The sequence below is a fragment of the Lagenorhynchus albirostris genome, chromosome 6 (assembly GCF_949774975.1).
Source record: "Lagenorhynchus albirostris chromosome 6, mLagAlb1.1, whole genome shotgun sequence".
Taxonomy (NCBI): Eukaryota; Metazoa; Chordata; class Mammalia; order Artiodactyla; family Delphinidae; genus Lagenorhynchus; species Lagenorhynchus albirostris.
In genome coordinates this window covers 1950618-1972325 of record NC_083100.1, presented here as the reverse complement: position 1 = coordinate 1972325, position 21708 = coordinate 1950618, and the positions used below count along the sequence as shown (strand labels likewise).

Here is a 21708-nt window from a genome sequence, read left to right as displayed (position 1 = left end):
CAAAGACACTGCGTCTAGTACAAGTGCAACACTGCGTGTCGAAACCCTCGAAAAGATCTTCTTTACCCAGGGTTAACAATTTTAGTTACATTTTAAAAATTCTTCCCTTTTTAACTATAAAATCCTACTCAAATTCACTGATGATTTAATGACACTAATTCGACTGTGTGCTCCAGAAATCCGTCTGACAAACACCACTGGCAAACGTCACTAACAATATGATACCTTGTGAAGAGCGTAAATCATCAAAGCAGAAGCCGACTGATGGGACGATACAGTTACATCGTTTAAATGGCTTCAGACGAATGATCTCCATTTCAAGTGGAGAAACAACAAACGATTAGAATGCAGAGAGCATGTAACCTTGAGATGCTTCCTGAGCTGCGTTTCTCGGGCTCCCACCATCTCTGGGAGCACCCAGCCCGTGGGTCAGGGGTAGCTCGTCGGGGTACCCCTGACTTCCAAACCCTCTCTGCACAGTCTGCAGGTGCTGACAGGAGGACCCAGGAGGCAGACTCTGTTCCTTCTCAAAGAGGTGACACAAACTCCTGGAACCCCAGATGAGGAGAGAAACTGGGGGTCAGGGAGAAAAAGCCCCCGCAGGCCGAGGCCCCAGGACAGCGGGAAGCCCGGTCTCGCCCTGAGGGGGAAGCACCAACCGGGCTCAAGCAGGGATCCTAATGTTTCTTGCTGATCTGTGCAACCCCTCACACACGAGAGGTCGCTGATGTCGCAATTTCTCATTTTTGTCTTGTAAAAGCTACAGACTCCACCAACACAGACACGAGAACATAAGCAACTAGCATCTTCCTTAACCCTGGTCAGCACAAAACCCACCATCGCCAGTTTCCGGTACAGTCTCTCAATCAGGGGCTGTTTGAGTGAGGACGACGGTGCGAGGGGGAGTGAAAACAGAGAGAGAAGTGCAAATCCCGAGTTCCTTCTTCAGCCAGGCGCCGTGCCGGGCCCGCAGATGCCAGAGGTGGGTGGCTGCCCGCTACCAGGTAGGCACGTGGATGGGTGACCTACGGGGGGGAGGGGCACACACAGGGCTCCACCTCCCAAGATGAAGGGCAGTGTGGGCCCCCTGGTCACCAGGAGCCCGGTTAAAGGGGGACGTATCTGAGAGGACCGGAAAGACACAAGACTGCAGTGATCCTTCAGGCTTCTGAGATGAGATCAAGATACGGGGCAGTTGGGCTTCCCTGGTGGCGCAGTGGTTGAGAGTCTGCCTGCCGATGCAGGGGACACGGGTTCGTTACCCGGTCCAGGAGGATCCCACATGCCGCGGAGCGGCTGGGCCCGTGAGCCATGGCCGCTGAGCCTGCACGTCCGGAGCCTGTGCTCCGCAATGGGAGAGGCCACAACAGTGAGAGGCCCGCGTACCACAAAAAAAAAAAAAAAAAGATACGGGGCAGTGAGGGCCAAAGTCCAAAACGCCGGCTGGCGAGGAGGCGAGGAGGCGAGGAAGTCCGCTCTGCGTGGGCGAGCAGCGCTACTGGTCGGGAGAGAGCCAAGGATGAGCTTCTAAATTGCTTTTAGGGGTCACAGAAATGTGAGGCTGCAGCTTCAAAGACAAAAGGAAAGGGGCGGCCTGTGGGGGGCTTCTGTCAGTACTGAAAGGCAGGCACCTTGTCGGGCGATGCTCAGAGCCAGACCCCTCGGGGCGGGGCCTCAGCGGGAAGCCCCAACCCCGTCCCGGCCCCCCCACCCCCACCCCCGCCGCATCCCCGTTTCCCCTGCACCGCACAGAGCAGCAGCAGTGAGCAAGGCGCTGGCTTCCCCACCGGCAGGGCAGGTCCAGGCTGCATCCCACAGCCCATCCCACGGGGCTTCCCTCTCCTCCCAACAGCCAGGGGGAGCGGGCGCTTCGCATCAGGGGAGCAAAGCGCATCCGCTCGCTCCCACGGACCCTCGACCACTCCACCCCAAACTCAAGAGCGCTTATTAAACAGCAGAGGACCACGATGGCCGCGGGGGCGTCTCCACGGAGACAGGTGACCTCTCAGGCTGGAGGACTCGCTGGCTCAGAACGCTACAAGCAAAGCCACGAGGCCTGGACTTCCAGCAGCTCTGGACAGTGTTCTCTCCTTGGTTTGTCCACTGCCAACCTCAGAAGCCCCACGGGGTCAGGGCAAAAGGCAGCAGTGGCAGCAACAAAACTGCCAAGACCCATGGCCTCGGGTGCAGCTGTCAGCTGGCCAGAGGCAGAAACAGACAGGGCGCGGCTACTCTGCACGGCACCGGGCGCAGGCTAACGAGGAAGCCGAGGCCGGCCTCGGCGGCGTCCCGCCGTAGGTGGTGTTGGTCTCCATGGAAAGGGCATCTCAGAAGCATGTGGGCTTTTAATTCTCCAGATCCCTGCTGTCCAATCCAGTAGCCACTAATCACATGTGGCTGCAATGCAGCTGGTCCAAACGGAGATGTGCTCCACGTGTCTCGTCTGCGACGGTTCACTAAGACTTAGCGTGAACGAAACCACTTATATGGATCACAGGTTGAAATAATATTTTAGAAATATGAGGTTAAATAGAATACATTAAAGTTAGTTTACCCTGTGCAGCCAGGTTCCCAGTGACCCCAGAGATCCCTGCCTCCTGGTACTCACCCCTTGTCTGGGCCCCTCCTCGGAGGGCTGGTCGTATGACAGTAGAATAAGGTAGCAGGGTTGGGGGCTGTCACTTCCAAGATTTGGCCGGAAGACACCGAGGCCGCCTTCTTGGTCACCTGGATCTTGGGTGTCCACTTTGGGGAAGCTGCTGTTAGAGGCCCACGTGAGGAGGACCTGAGGCCTCCGGCCCACAACCGCGGGAGTCAGCTGGGAAGTGGGTCCTGCAGCCCCACCCAGCCCTCAGATGAGCCCACAGCCCTGACTGGCAGCTCAGCAGCACCTCACGAGAGACCCTGAGGCACAGCCAGCAGTGAGGCTGCTCCTGGATTCCTGACCCCCGGAAGCCCTCAGATAGTTCACGTTGGTTACTTTACCCAGCTCAGAGATTTTGGGTAATTGGTTACATGGCAATAAGTAACTTACACAAGCTGGTTTCTTTGGCTGTTTTAAGGTGGCTACGGAAAATGTAAAATTACCTATATAATTTTAATATATACACATCTCTATTGGACAGCACTGCTCTCCACGTTCCCAAGTACAGTGAGCACACGTTATGATCACAGATGTCATAACTGGTCCCTCAACCACAGGACGTGACTTCTCTATGCATCACTAATGCGTGTTTCTTTCTAATAGGTTGACTTTTGAAGTCTGAGATCAGATTAAATACATGCAGAGAGTATGTACCAAAAAACAACCTATGTTAGTTGTTTTCTTATTCCATTTAAATGAAAAGTAAATATTAATATCTTTTTCAAATCATAAAGAGTCAGTGGGAAAAATGAAGAGTGGACAGACAAGTCCCAAGAAGAAAATAAAGATGATTTGCAAACACGGGTGTTTCTTCTTGCGGGTAATGTCGCTATTTACGGACGTACCTTAGCTCTGTAGATGAAGTCAGATGATAAGCATTTCCCCTAATTTAAGCACGCTTCTACAGCCTGACTTTAAATGCTGTTCCCACCATTGGCCACATCTGCCCCAATTTACTCAACCAGTGCCCAAGTGCTGGACACGCAGGTATTAACTGCACAGCAAGGAATAGGGCTGTGTGTCAATCTCAGCGCTACCGCTGGTTATCAGGGACGGTCCTTATTAGCACGGGAACCACGGGGCCACAAAGAGCGTGCGGGCTCTGAGGGCTCCCGGGGGCGGATGGCAGGCGACTTACTTTGATGTGCTCATGGAGCTGGGCTTCGTGCTGCCGGGACAGCTGCTCGTGCTGCCTCTGGAACTCGGCGATGAGGATCTGCCTCTGGAGCTGCTGCTTCTGCTTGAGGGCCAGGAGCTCCTGCTGCAGCTGCTGCTCCCGGATGCCGGGCTCCGTCGCGGGCAGCGGAAACTGGTGGTCCAGGCGCAGGTCCATGGGCACCGCCGGGGGGGCCACTGGCAAAGGCAGCGCCGAGGCCACATCCACTGCGGGACAGAGCACAGCACAGAGCGCTGGTCACCTTGGAGCCCCCAGCCCCGCCCACCCTCGCAGAGAGCCGCCGCCAACAGTCGGGGTGCCCACACGCTGAGGGCCACTGTACGCTTTGGACGCCTCTGCACCCCCTCCCTCAACAGGCTCAAAAGGCACGACCCGGAGGCCTTTGAGGTTTCTATCCCTCGGGCCAAAATCAGTGGACGTTTGGACCAGGACGCACACTCCTGCAAACTCTCTTCCCTCCACCCGACCCTCCACGGAGGGGCCCCTGCTCTCTCAAAGGACCTTGCTGCAGCCCCAGCAGCCTTTTCTGACATCCTTTTTGAAAGTCGATGAAGAGAAAAAGCAAGAAAAAGGCTCTAAAGAGCACTGAACACCCGTAAGTAGAGAGGCAAGTTGCCCATGCTTTTCTTCTCCTTTTCACAAAGACACAGAAGAGTTGTATGCAGGAACCACAGGACAGTGTGTGCCACTTAAGTGGTCCAGACGGACGCTCCGGACGGGGAGAGCGTTTCCATGGTGAAGCGAGCACCCTCTGGAAAACAGGTTTACCGGCTGCAGCCAATAAAACGCTCCCCCAGCTCGCCCGCACAGCTTGCGCAGCAGGGTTACGTGCTTCTGCGCTGTGCCAGGAAACGGACTGTCTTCACTGCACTGATGTACGGCCGAGAAAGAGCCACAAGTGACTCTGATTAGAAACAGACGCTGAATCGATCCTAAGGCTTACAAATCAATACCAAACTAAAGTGAGAAAAAGAGTGCAGAAAGCGAGCCTTAAATTACGGACCTCACAAAATAACCCGACGTGGGTGCTCCTACCGTGACAGGACAGCGCGTGAAAAGCCGAGGGGCGCCGGCGGGGAGCCCCTTACTTCCTGCGAGGCCCCTATGCTGCTTCCCCTCCTCGCAGGTGAGCGCCCCGGGCGCTGCTCGTAGAGAGAGGAGGGAAGACAGCCCAGCACCGAGGCCCATGGTCCCTGTCCCTTCCAAAAAGCCCCCCTCACAACTTGCTCTGGGCTCACGCAACGGCACAGACCAGACCCGGGGACCGGAGGCTGGGGCCTCGCCCTCCGGGGGGGCTCAGGGCTCCAGTGGGAGCCCAGACTCAACACCCACGGGCCCCGCCAATGCCAGCCCCTCACCACCTGGCACGGAGCCTCATCCTAGCACCTCTGCCTAGACCCTCTGCAGGTCAGGCCTTGCGACGGACACACCTGGCCTCGTCCTGGGGGCTCCCTAAGTGAGCGTGGGCCACTCACAGGCCAGACATAACCCAGTCCCTCAGGAAGTCTGTGCCCCACAGTCCACAGATTCTGGAAAAACAGCCCAGAAGTGGAACCACCCCTCAGGAGAGGGCATTTCTGTGGTCACTGCCAGGCGGCAGGTCCCATGCCAACCATCCTTCTGATGAGTGAGGCGAGGTGGGGCGAGGCCCAGGCGAAGCCCTGGGTTCTAACCCCCGAGCTGACTCCCTGAGCCCTGGAGCCCTGGACTAGAACGTGGCCTCACACCTGCAGGGCCGCTCACCTTGGAAGAGTGCAGGGCGCTGCCTGGGGCAGAGCGGGGCCCTGGCTCTGGGGCTGAAGTCACTGTCTCTCCCACCCCCGGGACCAAGCCCTGGCCTCCACCCCAGGCCCCCAGAGCCTGGAGCAGCTTCCATGCAAGGAATGCCTGGGACCTGGCCACAGGGAATGGAGAAAAATCCTCAATATTCAAGCAGTTTCAGAAAATATTTAATTCTCCTCTTTGAAGCCCTAACAAGCCTGGGATAAATACCAGCTGACTGTTTTTCTTCGGTTTCTTCCCCCAACTTTTTAAATGTATGTATTTCTTTTTTTCTAGTGGGGGATGAGGCTTGATGTGTGGCGAGGTCTTTATTTGATGTTTACGTGAGAAAAATCTGCACACATGAACTGTTTTGGTGAACAGGCCTGGGGACCGGTGGATCCCACCAACCTCCACTGCACACCAGCTGGTAAAGACTGGCTTTTATTAATTTCCTTTTTCTTTTTTTTTTGATCACTTTTATCATGTAATATAAGAAAATGGAAAAAGAGTGCAAACAACACCAGTTTTATAAAACCTCAATCAATATTTCCCCCCATTTGCTTCAGACGTTCTTTTAAGGAACAGAATACTATGGAGGGCGAGGAGGAGGGCTCAGGAAAGAGACTTAGAGAAAAGAGAAAGTGACCTGACGTCTTAAAGGAAATTCAGTTCGTGTTTTTCCTCCTCCGGTGGGGAGAGGTGGTGCGCATCCCCTGCTCTCACTGATGACAGGACTGCACGCTTCCTGAGAAACACTGTAACTGTGAACGATGGCAGGTTTTTCCAGCTCCCTTTCTGCATCCACAGATGGGCTCAAGAAGTTTTTCTATTAACCGGTTAACCTGCCCAGTTCCTTCATGGATTACAGGTGAGTTACTTAGCAGACCTCCTCAGGTTAGTTGGCCTTTGCTTTCTTTTTTTTTTGGTCTGCGTTGGGTCTTTATTGCTACGTGTGGGCTTTTCTCTCTAGTTGTGGCGACCGGGGGCTACTCTTTGCTGCCGTGCGCAGGCTTCTCACTGTGGTGGCTTCTCTTGTTGCGGAGCACGGGCTCAAGACCCGCGGGCTCAGTAGTTGCGGCACACGGGCTTCAGTAGTTGGGGCACATGAGCTCAGTAGTTGCGGCGTGTGGGCTCTAGGGCGTGCGGGCTTCAGTAGTTGTGGCGTGCTGGCTCAGTAGCTGTGGCTCGCAGGCTCTAGAGCACAGGTTCAGTAGTTGTGGCGCATGGGCTTAGTTGCTCCGCGGCATGTGGGATCTTCCCGGACCAGGGCTCGAACCCGTGTCCCCTGCACTGGCAGGTGGATTCTTAACCACTGCGCCACCAGGGAAGTCCCAGTTGGCCTTTGCTTTCTAAGGATAAACCCGACTCTTGGTCTTCCTGGGTTACACACACAACACACACACACACAAAGAGTCGCTGATGCCTTCAGCCTATGACCGTTTCATTACGCACATTTGAATCCATAGTCATAGGTGAGACTGGGCTGCGGTGTCTCTTACACTCTGCTTGTCTGGTCAGGGAACGGAATTTTAGCTTAAGAAAATAACCACAGAGAATCTGTGAAATAACCATATTGCCTGCATTTTGTAGCAGTATCATCTCACTTGCCCTGACAGCAGGGGTGGTCAGACGTGGTCCCCGCTCATGTGACGTGCCAAGGTGACCTAAGACACTATGTAGGAAAAAGGCCATCCCCACGATGCTGGGCAGAAGACGACCCATCCACCACTCACTGTCACACACCCTCTCCCTACTTCTAATTCTTCCTAGGCGGGGTCAGGAGGACCATCAGAAATGTCTAGTAGTTGTAACGTCTTCAGAAACTGAACACAGGGCTTCCCTGGTGGCGCAGTGGTTGAGAGTCTGCCTGCCGATGCAGGGGACGCGGGTTCGTGCCCTGGTCCGGGAAGATCCCACATGCCGTGGAGCGGCTGGGCCCGTGAGCCATGGCCGCTGAGCCTACACGTCCGGAGCCTGTGCTCCGCAATGGGAGAGGCCACAACAATGAGAGGCCCGTGTACTGCAAAAAAAAAAAAACAAAAACGGAACATAAAACAACTTTAAGGGATCCTTTTTATTGACTCCAAAAATAAGATGGGCCAAACGTTTCTGCGGAAACACTCCTGCTCTGTGCTGGGCACTGGCCTGTGGCAGGTCTGATGTGAAGACAGGCAGGAGGGGGCAGTGGGGCCGAGGGAAGGCCTGGGGAAGGGTTCACACCTTCCCCAGGTGTGAGGACGGGGCTGCATCTCTGAGGCGGGAGGGGCGCTGGCCACAGGGGCAGTGCGGGAGGACTCGCGGAGGGCTGGGCAGGACCAGGCCCTGTGGATGGGGCGGCAGGGCGGGGAGGGGCGTGACACCCACCACCCGCCAGCTGAGCCTCGCTTTGTTTACTGCACCTTTTCTCAGCCTCCTCTGTGTCTGGAGGCGTAGGGAACCTTAGAAGGAAACACCCCCTGGTCATGCCACAGACACCGGAGCGGATGCACCCTGGGGGTGGGCGCGCAGGGTGGCGAGGAGACCCCCCCCACCCCGGCCAGCCCCTTCTGCCTGCAGTGAACAGACAGAAGGGAACAGGGGGGCACGGGGGGCGGGGGGCACGTGCTGTCCTCGGCCCAAGGCATCCCTGTTCTCACCACGTTCCCTCCACATTTACTGTGAGAAAGGGATGCAGGTCCTGCCTGGGTTGACCCTTTTGAGGTTTCACATGAAACTTCATTCCTCTGCTAGAGAAAGTCAAATGCAGAGCAAAGAGAACGCAAAGCTAGACATCCCCTCCGTCAGACGCACCGCGACCAGCTCCTGCCGTTTCTTCACCTCTGAAAACAGCACTGCGTTTATAGACACGCAGACCAACACTGCAACTTACACGAGGCCGGGGGACGCAGGCAGGGTCCTCCTCCCACTTCGTGCGCCCAGCCTCGGGAAGCCAGGCGGGTGGGAAAGTGGCCGCGCGGTCCCCAGGCCTGGCCTGAGCGCCAGCTGTGGCATCAGACCCACAGTCCCCATTCATTCCCATCGCTGGCGGGTGCGTCAAACATGACGCGGGCTATTTCTGTATCAAAAACTCTCTGAAATGCCATGAGTTCCCAACAGAAGCTGCTGGTGCTTTTGACCCAAAGAGCCCTGAAGAAACAATGAAAGCTTCTCTACTTAAAGAATGCAGCATCAAGACAAAAAAGCCTGTATTCTCATGAATATTTTATGGCAGAGTAGGAAATTGCTTTTATAGGTTGCGCCTTGAGAAACATATTAATACAATCAGACTCATGACGTTAGTAGAAGCACAAAGACTATATTCAGAGTTTCAATAAGAAATGGCCAAGCCTGGGCTGTGAGTTATAAGTTCTCAATCAGAATAGAAAAAATCTGCTAGTCTCTATTTTTTTAAAATAAATGATCAGAAAAAAGGAAGGACACTGTAATTTTCCATTACATGGGTTGGGTCCTCTTTTCATAACACCATTTCATGTCATCATATAGACAGGAAAGAAAGAGAAGGACTGTTCTTGAGAAAACAGGGCCGACGTTTAGGGTCTGTTCAAGTAAAGAACGACTCATTCAAATCTAGGGGACAATAAAAGATATTTCATCCACGGAGCCACGGTTTCCCCTTACCATGACGTTTGTCTGTGTGTGTGGTTAGGGAGAGAAAAGACTGCAGGGGGCGGCGGAGGAAGGGAAAGAAAGGGATGGGTATATAGGAAACGTAGAACTGAGTTCAAAATATTTTCATCTTTTATGGTGAAATGTGTCACACACCCTGGAGAACAGAAGGTTAAGGGTGACACAGTCACCCCCCCACCTCAACCAGAACCAGAGCATCGCCCTCCATGCCCCACACGTCACACGCCTGTGCCCCCAGCAACGTTCTGACTTCGTTCAGCATCCCTGCTTTTCTTTCTGGTTATAACATCTACAGATGTATCCCTAAACATGTGTCCTCCACGTGACCGCGGTGAGTGCAGGAGCAGTGGGATGGGAGGTGACAAAGGTTCCCAGGAAAAGACAGAGTCGCAGTTCAGGCTGCCTTCAGCTTCTAGGACAGGTGACAGAAAAGAGCTCTGTCCGGGAGAGGTCAAGAGTGACCCCCGGGAAACCAAGGGCCACCCCCAGTGCAGCACCCGGTGGGGCCGTCCGCGGGCCAGCACTGCCCTGTGTCCTGCCGCTGCTCCACCCAGGCTGTCCTCCAGGTGAGAGGCTCGCAGGAGGCCCCACGGAGAGACCTGCCTCGCCTGGTAAGTAAGGTCCTCACAGGTCAGCCCCCTTCCCACACCCGCCCCAGCGGCTGCTGAGCTCCGGTCCAGCCGGAGGCCCAGAATCTCCTGCAGAGCCGCCCTCGGAGGCCGGCCCCCTCCCCCTCCCTGGGATCCATCCCACTGGTCTCTGTCCCAGAGTCGACCACCTGATCCCTTTACCCCACTCTTCATTCTTCTTTCTCGGTTCATTCTTTTTCTACAGGAACTCAGGCTCCAAGAGGCATGTGAGGTTTCACGTCCGAAGATGCACTTACTTCCCTGTCAACGTTATCAGCACCTGGGCTGTGTACAGAATTGCAGCCTGGAAGTCACCTTCTCCGGGGCGGTGAAGGCAGCGATCCACGGCCTTGCTCTCAACACGGAGAAAAGCACGGAGCGGCTCTGGCTCTGGACCCTTTGTGCTTGCCCTTTCCTCTGGATGTTCAGAAGCCCTTCTCCCTGTCCCCAGTGTTCTGAGATTTGAGAAGCAGGTGGCCTGGTGAGGCTCTTCCCTCCTCCGCCGTGGGGGGCATGCAGCTGGCCTGCTCAGTTTCTCCAGTCGCGGGGAATTTCCCTGAGTTACTGGGTTGGGCAGAAAGTTTGTCTGGGTTTTTCCGTAAGACGTTACGGCTGTTTTGCTCATCTCCTTGTTTCTGTTTCCCCTTCCGAAACTTCCTGGGTGGTAAACCTCCTGGAGCGATGCTCTGATTCTCTCTTTCACTCTCTCCATTTTCCTTTTCTGTGTCTAGCGCTCAGCTTTACTCGAGATTTCCTTAAATGTCTGCTCTAAGCTTTTCACCGAGTTTTGCATATTTTCTGCAGATGCGTCCCTGAGTACGAGTGGAGGCATGAACCCTAGCTGGAAGCTGCGAGCAGAGAGGGGTTCTCAACGCTGAGCTTCGCTGGACGGTGTGGGGAGCTGGCCTTAGTCAGGACGCACCAGGCACCCTGGTTCGAGGCTCAGGCGCCCAGCACAGCGGGGCGTCTGCTTCTCTGCCAGCCTGCGTTCCACCTGGCCCAGCCCCCTTTTGCTCCTGTCCCGGAGGGCAGGACATGGGGCTGCTCTTCGAGGATGCTGTGGCATCTATCCCCCGGGGCTCTTGGTTGCACTGACAGGAGGCTCGGAATCTGGCTTTTTCTGCCCAAACTGACAAATCGGTTAAGACTTATGGCTCTACTTTCCAACTTTCGGACTGTTGGTGATGTTGTTTCCTCTTCTGTTCCCCCAACTTTGTGAGCTGATAACATCTCTCTGGAATATATATTTTTATGTTTTAGGGAAAAATTTCAAAAACACACAAAGGCAGAGAGAACAGTATAATCAACTCCCAAGGATCCATCAGCCACCTGCCACCTCATGGCCAACCTTTTCTTCTCACACCCACCAGCTGCACTTCCTTCTAGATCATCCGGAAGCCTACCAGCCAGCCCAGCATGTTATCCATAAGGCCTTCGGTATCTCTAAATGACCTCTTAAAAAACAGTCGAGGGCTTCCCTGGTCGCGCAGTGGTTGGGAGTCCGCCTGCCGATGCAGGGGACACGGGTTCGTGCCCCGGTCCGGGAAGATCCCACATGCCGCAGAACAGCTAAACCCGTGAGCCATGGCCGCTGAGCCTGCGCGTCCGGAGCCTGTGTTCCGCAACGGGAGAGGCCACAGCAGTGAGAGGCCCGCGTACCGCAAAAAAACAAAACAAAACAAAACAAACACACAGTCGAATACCATCAACCTACCCAGAACAAATTAACAACTCCACGACATTATCAAATAGCCAGAAGGTATTCCCATTTTTTCAGAGAGTCTCATACACATTTTTGAAACTTTATTCAAATCAAAACCCAATTAAGGTCCATTCACTGCAACTGGCTGACATACCCTTTGAATTCTTTTTAATCTAAAGGTCCCCCACCTTCTCCCTCACCCCTGCACCCTCCAGGTGATGGGCTGAAGACACTGGTCACCCGTCCTGTGCTGACTGAGCCTGATGTGTAGATTCCCTGGGAGCTGGAAGGGGGTCTGAAGGCCCAGAGGATGCAGCTCTGGTTGCTGTCAGGGCCGCCTCCCTGGAGAGGTCCTGTGCCCCTCAGGCTCCTGTGTTATCGGCAGCTAACGTGCTCACCGATGATGTCTTCATTGTTGTAAACAGGGCTTTTCTAGCTCCATCCACCCCTCTTGATTTGCTAGCTACATTACTTCTATAGTGAGAAAGCGTCCCAAGTCAACTATCTTGTTATTCTCACAAAGGGTTTTTAGAAGAAAGGCAGGGCGAGCGCTTGATTCTCTTCCTTTATTCGTCAATTTTTAAGAAGAACAAGCTGGCCCTGTAGCATGCTCCACGTGTGATCAGGGAGGAGGGTTTTGGTTCTCGGGACCATGGTGAACTAAGCCTCTGTATTCCTGTCCTAAGGCTGCCCTGTCACTGTGAGTCCACAGGCCGCCCGGGAGCAGCTCTCTGTGCAGCTGAGACAAGGTGTCCCGGGCTCTCCCTGCACTTCCTGGGCCCCACAAGGAAACAGACGTGTCTCCAAGGATAACTGGGTCCCTTTAGTGGGAAACAGTAGAGACCATCATCTAGGTTTCGGGGTGACATGGTTTATAACGAATATACCTTTACTGGCGCTTTTGTGAATTTCAGAAGTGAGTGAAATTAGATACCCGTGTTCGATCTGTCATCTCACCGCGGAACGCTGGTGCACAATTTATTAAAAACACCATTCAAAAGGGCTGAGCAGTCACAATCAAGTTCCATTCAAAATACTGATTTATATGCAATATCATTTTCCCCAAAGGTGCTCTTAACTGAATTACAATTATTCTATTTAACTGTGTGTGTGTGTGTGTGTGCGCGCGTGCGTGCGCGCACGCCCGTGCGTGTGTGTGAAAGGGAAATGAGGTGCAGAAGTGCTTTTTTTTTTTTTTTTACGGTACGCGGGCCTCTCACTGTTGTGGCCTCTCCCGTTGCGGAGCACAGGCTCCGGACGCGCAGGCTCAGCGGCCATGGCTCACGGGCCCAGCCGCTCCGCGGCATGTGGGATCTTCCCGAACCGGGGCACGAACCCGTATCCCCTGCATCGGCAGGCAGACTCTCAACCACTGCGCCACCAGGGAAGCCCCAGAAGTGCTTTTTAATGTAAACATTTAAAAATATTCTGTAGGGAATGTAAAAACACAAGTGACCCCCACTTCAGCTTCTTACGCAGATGAGCATGCATCTCGTTTCTTTTTGCCTCCTTCAGATGTATATAAGCAATGCCAAAGAGATAACTTATGCGAACAACCCACTATCATATAAATTATGCTTGAAACATAAAGATAAAAAATATTATGGTGCAAGAACAGGCTGTTATGTTTTACATTGTTTTGTTTTCAGTTGAGATCAAAATGTAAAGAAAGAAATAAACGTATAATATATGGAAGTATTTATACGTGTACATATAGGAGGGTTTTTTTAATCTGGTCTGGGGCAGGGAGAGAGATGTGACACACGTGGAGTCTATTAAACATAACCCTCTGAGGGCTTCCCTGGTAGCGCAGTGGCTGGGGGTCCGCCTGCTGATGCAGGGGATGCGGGTTCGTGCCCCGGTCTGGGAGGATCCTGTGTGCCACGGAGTGGCTGGGCCCGTGGGCCACGGCCGCTGGGCCTGCGCGTCCGGAGCCTGTGCTCCGCAACGGGAGAGGCCGCGGCAGTGAGAGGCCCGCGTACCGCAAAACAAAAAACAAACACATAACCCTCTGAGCTGTGTTTTCTGTGCACGCGGTTTCCTTGAACACATCTAGACGTCAAGAAGGGAGCGGCCCTGGCTTACCCATGCTTCTGCCTTCCAGACAAGAAGGGAGTTGATTCCTCTTCAAAAGCAATGAGAAATATACCGGAGCAGGGCACGGGGTCCTCCAAGCTGGAGGTAGGAGGGGATATCTGGGGCAGGCACACCTCCCCCCGCTTCCTCCAGGTCAGTAAAGACATCACGACGGGATCACAGTCCTGTGGGCTGCTGGCCTGGGCTCACTCAACGTGTGAACGGGCACACTGTAGGATATGGATGGATACCAGCGTTATCCCCATTTGACAGGTGGCGAAACGGAAGTTCGGGGACTCTAAGTGACTTGCTCGAGGCCACACAGCAAATGTCACCGGCAGACTCCAAAATGGGTGCTAACCACAGGTACCCCAACAGTGACACAAGGCAGAGCAGGGAGAGCTGGGGGCCCGCAGGTCACCCTGGGGTGGTGGTTCTCATCTCAGGCTGGGCGGCGGCAGCAGCTTGGGGACTTGGAAACAACAGGGCCCGCGCCCTGCTCAGCTACACAGCAGGGCGCCCCTGGGGACTCCAGCAGCTCTCGGGCGATCAGGACCCCCTGCGGCCCGAGAACCCCCCCCACACCCCGCTCCGGAGCTCTGAGAGCACCTCCCACACCAGCGGGCCTGCTGACCCCTGACCTCCACGCCCATGGCTCCGGCTTTGGACTCCGTCCTGACCACAGGCCGGGTGTCCCCCACGATCGCCGGCTCACTCTAGCTCCCTGCAGTCCAGTGCTGTCCATGGGAGAAAACTCTACTTTTCCTGAAGAGCTCCTGGGGCTGGGGCAGCCACAGGAATCAGCTCTGCGAGCTTCTTCTCACGGCCGAGACAATGGCCCCAAAGGCACAGCCAGGCCGGGTCTGCACCACCCAACCGGCACCAGGAAGCCACACGTGGCCTGCTGAGCAGAGGCAGAGACCGAAAATCCCAGAAATCTTATCTTCACTGCTAAAAAGATAAAGCCACCGTGAACGCCAGGGTGATGTTTCACACCAGTCTCTTCACCTAAGTCAGATTTCACCAGCACCCACTCATGCCACGCCCCCGAGCGACAAGTTTGCAAAGTGCTTCTCCCTGGCAGAGAGTCTAAGGCCATCAATACCCTGAGGCCTGGCCTCCCAGTCAGTGCCCCCACCAGGGGGGTCTTTCCCACAGCCACTTCGATCCTCCCTAGAGGTCCCCGCTGGGCTGCCCTGAGTGTCCGCAGACACCAGCGAGAACACCACAAGCCACCATGGGGGTAGCAGAGCGGGAGGGGGGACTGTGCGTGGAAACCAGCTCTGCGGCCTCCACTTCCAGGCACCAGGGAGGTGTTTCCAAGTAAAGCTAGTGAGAGAAATCCAGTCCAGGCCCCCTGCGTCAGCGGCTCCTGGGGCCCACGGCACACAGACCTGGTCCGTCAAACATCCAGTGTGGGTCAGAGCGCGAGGACACGATCACACACACGCAGCAGGGGGGCGGGGCCGGTGCGAGTTCAAATCCTACCGGGGGACCAGCAGGCGCGTGGCCGGGGCCGTGCGTGTGGCCCAGTGTCCATCACGGGGCCAGGATGCAGCCTCGAGCCTGGAGGCCTCTGTCGCAGGGGCCGCACAAACGCAGGGAGAAGAGCCCGGGGTGGCTGACGCAGCGGGATGGGCGTCCAGGCAAGGCGGGCAGAGCTGAGCCCATCTTGCCTCCCGGGCTCCTGAACACCTTTCCCCCAAAAGTGGGCCCAGAAAGTGCTTTTCACTGAGGGTGGTGAAGACCCAAGATGAAGCCTTGCGGTCAGGATGCGGGAGAGACCCCCAGAAGGGCGCCGGCTCACCCTCGGCATCCCCACAAGTGACAACTGAAGACAGAGGGCACGGACATGCGTGAGGACACGTGCCCACGGCGCCCGGGCTCCGGCTCCCGGCAGCCCAGACGTGAGGCCCCAGAGAACAAGCCCGCTGGCCTCCACCACCAGCACTGTCCGCTCTGCAGTCCGCAGGGCACCAAGCCCTGCCCTGGAGGGTCCAGCCCTCGGGCCGCTCAGCCCTACAGAAGCTTCCAGGAGCTCCCACAGAGCGAGGAGAGAAGAGGGGAGGAGACCCGGCCCGGCGTCAGGTTGGATCAGCCAGCGCTACAGCCTTGCCCTCCCAGGCCGCAGGGCCCACAGGGCCCACGGAGCAGACTCTGCCCTCTGCCCCCAGAACACGAGGACGGGATCCAGGAGTGTCACCGTCTGAGGGAAGCGCGCTTCGCTCGCAGGCACGGGGCAGCAGCAGGGGCCAGCGACCTACGGACGAAAATTCTCCTTCTCACGTGAACAGGAACTTCCCTTTGTGGTGATCAGGTTAATTTTAGCAAAATCAACTGTAGATTCATAAAGGATAAAAACAGAGGGCTGAACGTGCTCAGATACTGGAAAGCTCCATCTTGGGCCTTAACCAGAAGTGAAGGTGCCTGATTGGAACCCTTGGTAACGAGGGATCACGATGTGAGGACCCCAAAGGGAAGGAGCCGCAGCCTCTTCTCCCTCTCCTAGAAATACAAACCCACAAGCGTCCTTTGGGTCCTAGGCTGGAAACCCCGTCAACTGAGACAGACTTGGGGTTTGCAAACAAACAGACTGGGGCTGACAGTCCCAGGACCGTCTGCAAAGGGCGGGCAGTGTGGTCACCCGCGTGGAGGACAGTGGCCTAAACACTGGGAGGAAAAGGAAAGACGGGAGCCGTCCTCCATCCTCCCTGGCTGTGACCCCGTGGGGGGGCCTCACCCATATCTCCGCACCCCTCTAACGCCAGGAGCGCAGAGTCAGGCCTGCAGGGAGCAGCCCGCCGCCTGCCCGTTTCCAGTGGCGCTGGCCCGGCCCCGGCCCGGCCTCCGCTCCGCCAACTTGCTGTGTTCACAGCAGCACAGGTGAGGGGTCCCTGGGTGCCCGCAGACACGGAGCCAAAACGCATTCTCAGCTTCAGGTGTTGTGAACAGGACGCAGAGACACGCCAGCTTTATGAGGCACCGAAGAACAAGAATGCGTCTACTTAATGCAGAGGGAGAAACAGGGCCTCCTCCAGGCCGAGTGCTGATCCCACAGCAGCGGCTGACAAGGAGTTAGGTCAGATCTTCCCCCCTCCCACACTCGCTTCTCTTCCTTTGTCAAAGAAATAAAAAGCTCTTTGTAGGATAGGAGCACATAGGGGAGAGAGGTAAGACACCAGGGCAGAATCTAGGTGATGTCAATGTTTCTGTTTAAATCAGACCGTCATTTCAGTGAGGCCCCTGCTCCTCTCCTTTCTCACTCACTGCACCCCACACCAGCCCCCCCATCCTCCAGCCCAGCTCCCCAACCCAGCAGGGAGGTCAGAGCTGCAATTCAGGCCCGGTGTCGGTTCCAAAGTGTGGGCCCCCGACTGACTGTGAAGGTCAGAGGTCAGACCTCAGAGGCAGCATCTGAAGACAGATGGCTGAGCATTTCCAGGACTGGTGGGAGACAGGGAAGGCACAACCAAGCGGGGAGACAAACCAATAACAGCAACAATCAAGACAATTTCAAAGTGGAACCACAGACACTAGAGAGAAAGGTCAGCAGACCCTGAGGACGAGTGAGGCTGCCCGACAAGGGACGCACAGAAACAGCCAGAAAACAGTGAACCAGCTCTGAGCGTGCAGAGACACCTGCCAAGCTAGAACTACGTGCTCGGGGAAACTGCGATCAAGGTTGAATGCAGGGGCTTCCCTGGTGGCGCAGTGGTTAAGAGTCTGCCTGCCGATGCAGGGGACACGGGTTTGACCCTGGCCCGGGAAGATCCCACATGCCGCGGAGCGGCTGGGCCCGTGTGCCACAACTACTGAGCCTGCGCTCTAGAGCCCGTGAGCCACAACTACTGAAGCCCGTGTGCCTAGAGCCTGTGCTCCGCAAGAAGAGAAGCCACCGCACTGAGAAGCCCACGCACCGCAACTTAGAGTAGCCCCCGCTCGCCGCAGCTAGAGGAAGCCTGTGCGCAACGAAGACCCAACGCAGCCAAAAATAAATAAATAAAATAAAGTTTCAAAAAATTATATATACATAAAAAAAGAGTGAATGCAGAACATGCACAGATGGAGGCAGATCAAAGACCAAGACAGGTTACAGACTCGCCGACAAGCCTTTGGTTAAGAGAAAAGCCCACAGAGCGTCTGAGATGAGGGAGAGAAGATGAGTGCAGAGTGTGACAAACCTGAAGCTGAGTCCAGACAAACAGGCAGGAGACGGGGAAGAGCATCTAACTTGGGAGCTGAACTGACAGTGAAAACCGTGGCTGGTGGGGAGGGAGGAGAGCATCCGGGGGCCCCGGGACACCTGCCCGCCGTGGGCGCCGGCGTAACGGTTCACACTTAACTGCTGGGGACAGAGGGGAGGCCTCCCAAAGCAGTGGCTGGGCAGGGCAAGATCAATAAAAAGATTTTAAGGAGAAAACAAGACACGTGGCTGCTAACTTCCCCCCACCCCACTCCCGAGTTGGGTCCTCCTGGTGGATGTAGACAACTGCATCTAGCGTCGGGCCCAAAATAATCATACCTGAATCGGATCAAACCTCCAGCTCTAACCACCAACGTACAGGAAACACAGGCAACAGAGGTCCATTTTAAATGACAAGACGGGGATGAAATCAAGCAGAACCTAGAACACAGGGAAACCCTACAGGACGAACAACCCAGTAGCTTCAGAGATAAACTGCAAAGGTCAAAAAAGGGAGAGGAGACACAGTTGAACTGGAGACAGACCAGTCACCATGCATGAGCATTAAATGCACCCCAAGTCAAACAGTAAACTAAAGCAGCACATGTTTTATTAAACACCATCAGGGTGAACGGATAAAGAGGACGTGGTATTTAAATACAGCGGAATATTAACCGTAAGAAAGAGTAAAATCTTGACATTTGTGAAAACACGGATGGACCTAGAGGGTGTTACTATGCTAAATGAAGTAAGTCAGACAGAGAAAGGCAAAAATACCGTATGATTTCACATATGTGAAATCTGAAAAACAAAACAAATGAACAAACATAACAGAAAGAGATTCACAGATACAAGAACAGACTGGTGGGTGCAAGAGGGGAGGGAGTTAGGGACGTGAGGGAAACAGGTGAGGGAGTCACGGGTCTGAACTTCCAGGTTCAAAATGAACAGGTCACAGGGTTGTAACGTACAGCACAGGGAACAGAGTCAGCAAGACTGCAGTATCTTTCTATGGTGGCAGATGGTGACATCTTTTAATGTCTAGAAATACCGAATCGCTATGTGGTGTACCTGGAACCGACACAGTGCTGTATGTCGATTCCACTTCAATTAAAACACACACACACACACACACACACACCAGGGACATATAAATACTAGGTGAACACTGATTAAAATTTAAGAATTGCTGACCTTGTTTAAACATGAAAATGGCATTGTACTTACGTTGAAAACAAAGAGTCCCTACCTTTTAGGGAGACAGGTAGGTACTGGGATAGTTACAGATGATATGATACAATGAGTGGGATTTGATTCAAAATGACTGTGAGGGTAGAGGTGGAGGGGTGAGGTGGGACACAGATAAACACAGCTGGACACGACCCGACCCTGTTACGTTCGCTGGTAAGAACCTGAGGGCTCCTTCTACTAGTCTCTCCACTTCTAAGTGTGTCTAAGACTTTTTATGATACAAAGTTAAAAAAAATTTTTAATTACATTTCTAAATATCTTCTGTGTCAAAGAAGAAATCCTAACAATCACTTAAAAATAATTAGAATCGAAAGATAATGGAAAAAGTACACATAATAAGTTGAAAGGTTCTCCTCTTACTATACTTAGAGGAAAACTGATAACCTTAAACGATTATATTTGACAATAATGAGGATACAATTAGTAAGCTAGATAGATGTATCTTCAGAAAAAACACTAGAACGAATCCTAGGAAAACAGAGGGAAGGAGATAATAAACACATAAGTAACTGGAAAATGTTCATTACACTCACACATACCAACACAATAAGAAATTGGTTCTTTGAAAAGACCAACAAAACAGATAACCTTCTGAGAAGAGTGATTTAGAAAATGAGAGAAAAGCACAAACTTAAAACATTAGGAATTTAAAAGGTCACCAAAGTTCAGATATGGCAGAAATTGAAAAGACTCGAACAACTTCAGGCCAATCAATTTTAAAGCCTACATAAAATAGATACATTTCTAGAAAAACATAACTTTTCCAAGTTGACAAAAAATAGAAAATACAGCAACTCTATAATCATAAACTAAAGTGAAACAATACTTGAAAATCTTTCCACACAGATCATATTAGAGACAGTATTATCAACCTTTGGACTAACTGATCGTTCAATTTTAAACAAAACTTTAAAGAGAACAGAGAAATAAAGAGAACTCCCGGCTCATCCTGTGAGGCTAGTGCAAAACCTTGCTACAAATACCAAAGACAGTATAAAAAAGAAAAATTACAGTCCTGGTCATGAATATAGCCACAAAATTCCCAAATGAATTATTAGCAAGCTTGATCTAGCAGTCTATAAAAAAGATAATAGACTAAAATAAGCAGTATTTTAAAATGAGAAACGCAACATCTACATAGAACATCTATAAATGTAATTCACTGAATTAATCATGAGCATCATCATAATAGAAATAAGTATAATATATAATCCAACAACTATAAAAGCCCTTAGCAAACTACAAATAAAAGAGAATTTCTTTAACCTGAAAAAGGAGATCTATTAAAAAAACACGGCAGACTGGTGCCGGGGCGCTCGTTTAGCGTGCGCGCCCTAAGCTTTGGGGCTGAGCTAGCGTCTTGGGTTTTCTCTTATTTCTCCTTGCTTTTTGACTTTCTCCGGTCGCTGGTGTCTCCGATTTTCGATACGCCGTCTTCTTTGCTGGGCTCGGCAATGCCGGCCTCCACGTCACAGCCCTGCAGGAAGCTTTGGAAAATGCCGGGTGGCTCATGGACCATCAGTTGCAAGGAGTCCGCATGTACCCAGACCTTTCCCATCTGCTCATGGGGTCTGCCCCAAATAATCCCACTGTTTCTGGCATGTCAGATATGGTTTATCCCCTACAAGGACCTGGTTTGCTGTCAGCACCCAACCTGCCAGAGGTCAGTTCCACTCGAAGAGCTCTTCTCCCACCTGAACTTGTTGAACAGTTTGGACGTATCCTATTACCTTGTATGTCCTGTTACTTTGTATGTAACTCTTTAAAAAATTTAAAAATTGGTATCCTCATTATTATAATTCTAGTTTTGTGTTTAATTAGTGTATTGTGTATAAGTTCATATAAGGGTTTTATTTAAAATGCATTTAAGTATGTGGGTAGTTTGCCACGTGCCTAGAATATTTCATGTAAAATTGAATGTTGAAAATTGTCACATTTTAATTGTTTGGGGACACTGAGGAGAGTAAATTGCTTACAAGCAACTCTGCATTTTTAGATGATATACGGCAAGGCATTACTTTCTAATTAAGTGCTATACAGGGAATTTTTTACTACCACGCTTTTTCAGTTCAAAGACCCATGATTTTTGTTTTTATTTTTTCCTGTATTTTAACATTTTAAAACTGAGTAGTGGCTCTGAAAATGTTTAAAACAAATCTGCAAGTTTCTGGTGTGTTTTTATACTTACTTCTTAGAACTGAAGTTTATAAGTTATTGTATTTCTAAGGATTACAGCAAGGATCTGTATCTAAAGCTATAAGAAACTGAAGTATTGATACTAATGCCATCCTCATAGACTGAGAAGTTAGATGAGTTTTCTTATCCTCTAAAAATTAGATTTTATTTGTTTTTCTTAAAGGGTGGCATACCCTATAAAAGGACTATATTTATAGTTCTTTGCTAGGAAGCTTTTCTAAAGAGCAGTCTGTAACTCTCATAATAAAGACATCGAGATGCTATATAAAAGTTTAATCTGAGACTTTTAAAAGTATGTTAATCTTCAGGGTGAAAGGGCTTCATATTTCAAAATAGTGTGATTTAGAAAAAGAAAAGAAATGAAAAATTAGGGAAAATGCTTATAAAATATATAGAAAAACTAGTAAAATCTAATCTATATTTTCCCTAAAATTTTCATTGTTTCTCTGAGACTTTGTA

At 52.4% G+C, this 21708-nt stretch overlaps 1 protein-coding gene across 5 annotated transcripts in view; it reads right to left on the bottom strand.

Moving 5' to 3' along the window:
- HDAC4 (histone deacetylase 4) overlaps positions 1-21708 on the bottom strand; it is a 244201-nt gene that overhangs the window by 108938 nt on the left and 113555 nt on the right. For all 5 annotated transcript variants that reach the window (XM_060151668.1, XM_060151671.1, XM_060151670.1 and 2 more), the window contains one exon: positions 3783-4027. In XM_060151668.1, the coding sequence (XP_060007651.1) occupies positions 3783-4027 (245 nt within the window). The remainder of the gene's footprint in view (positions 1-3782; positions 4028-21708) is intronic.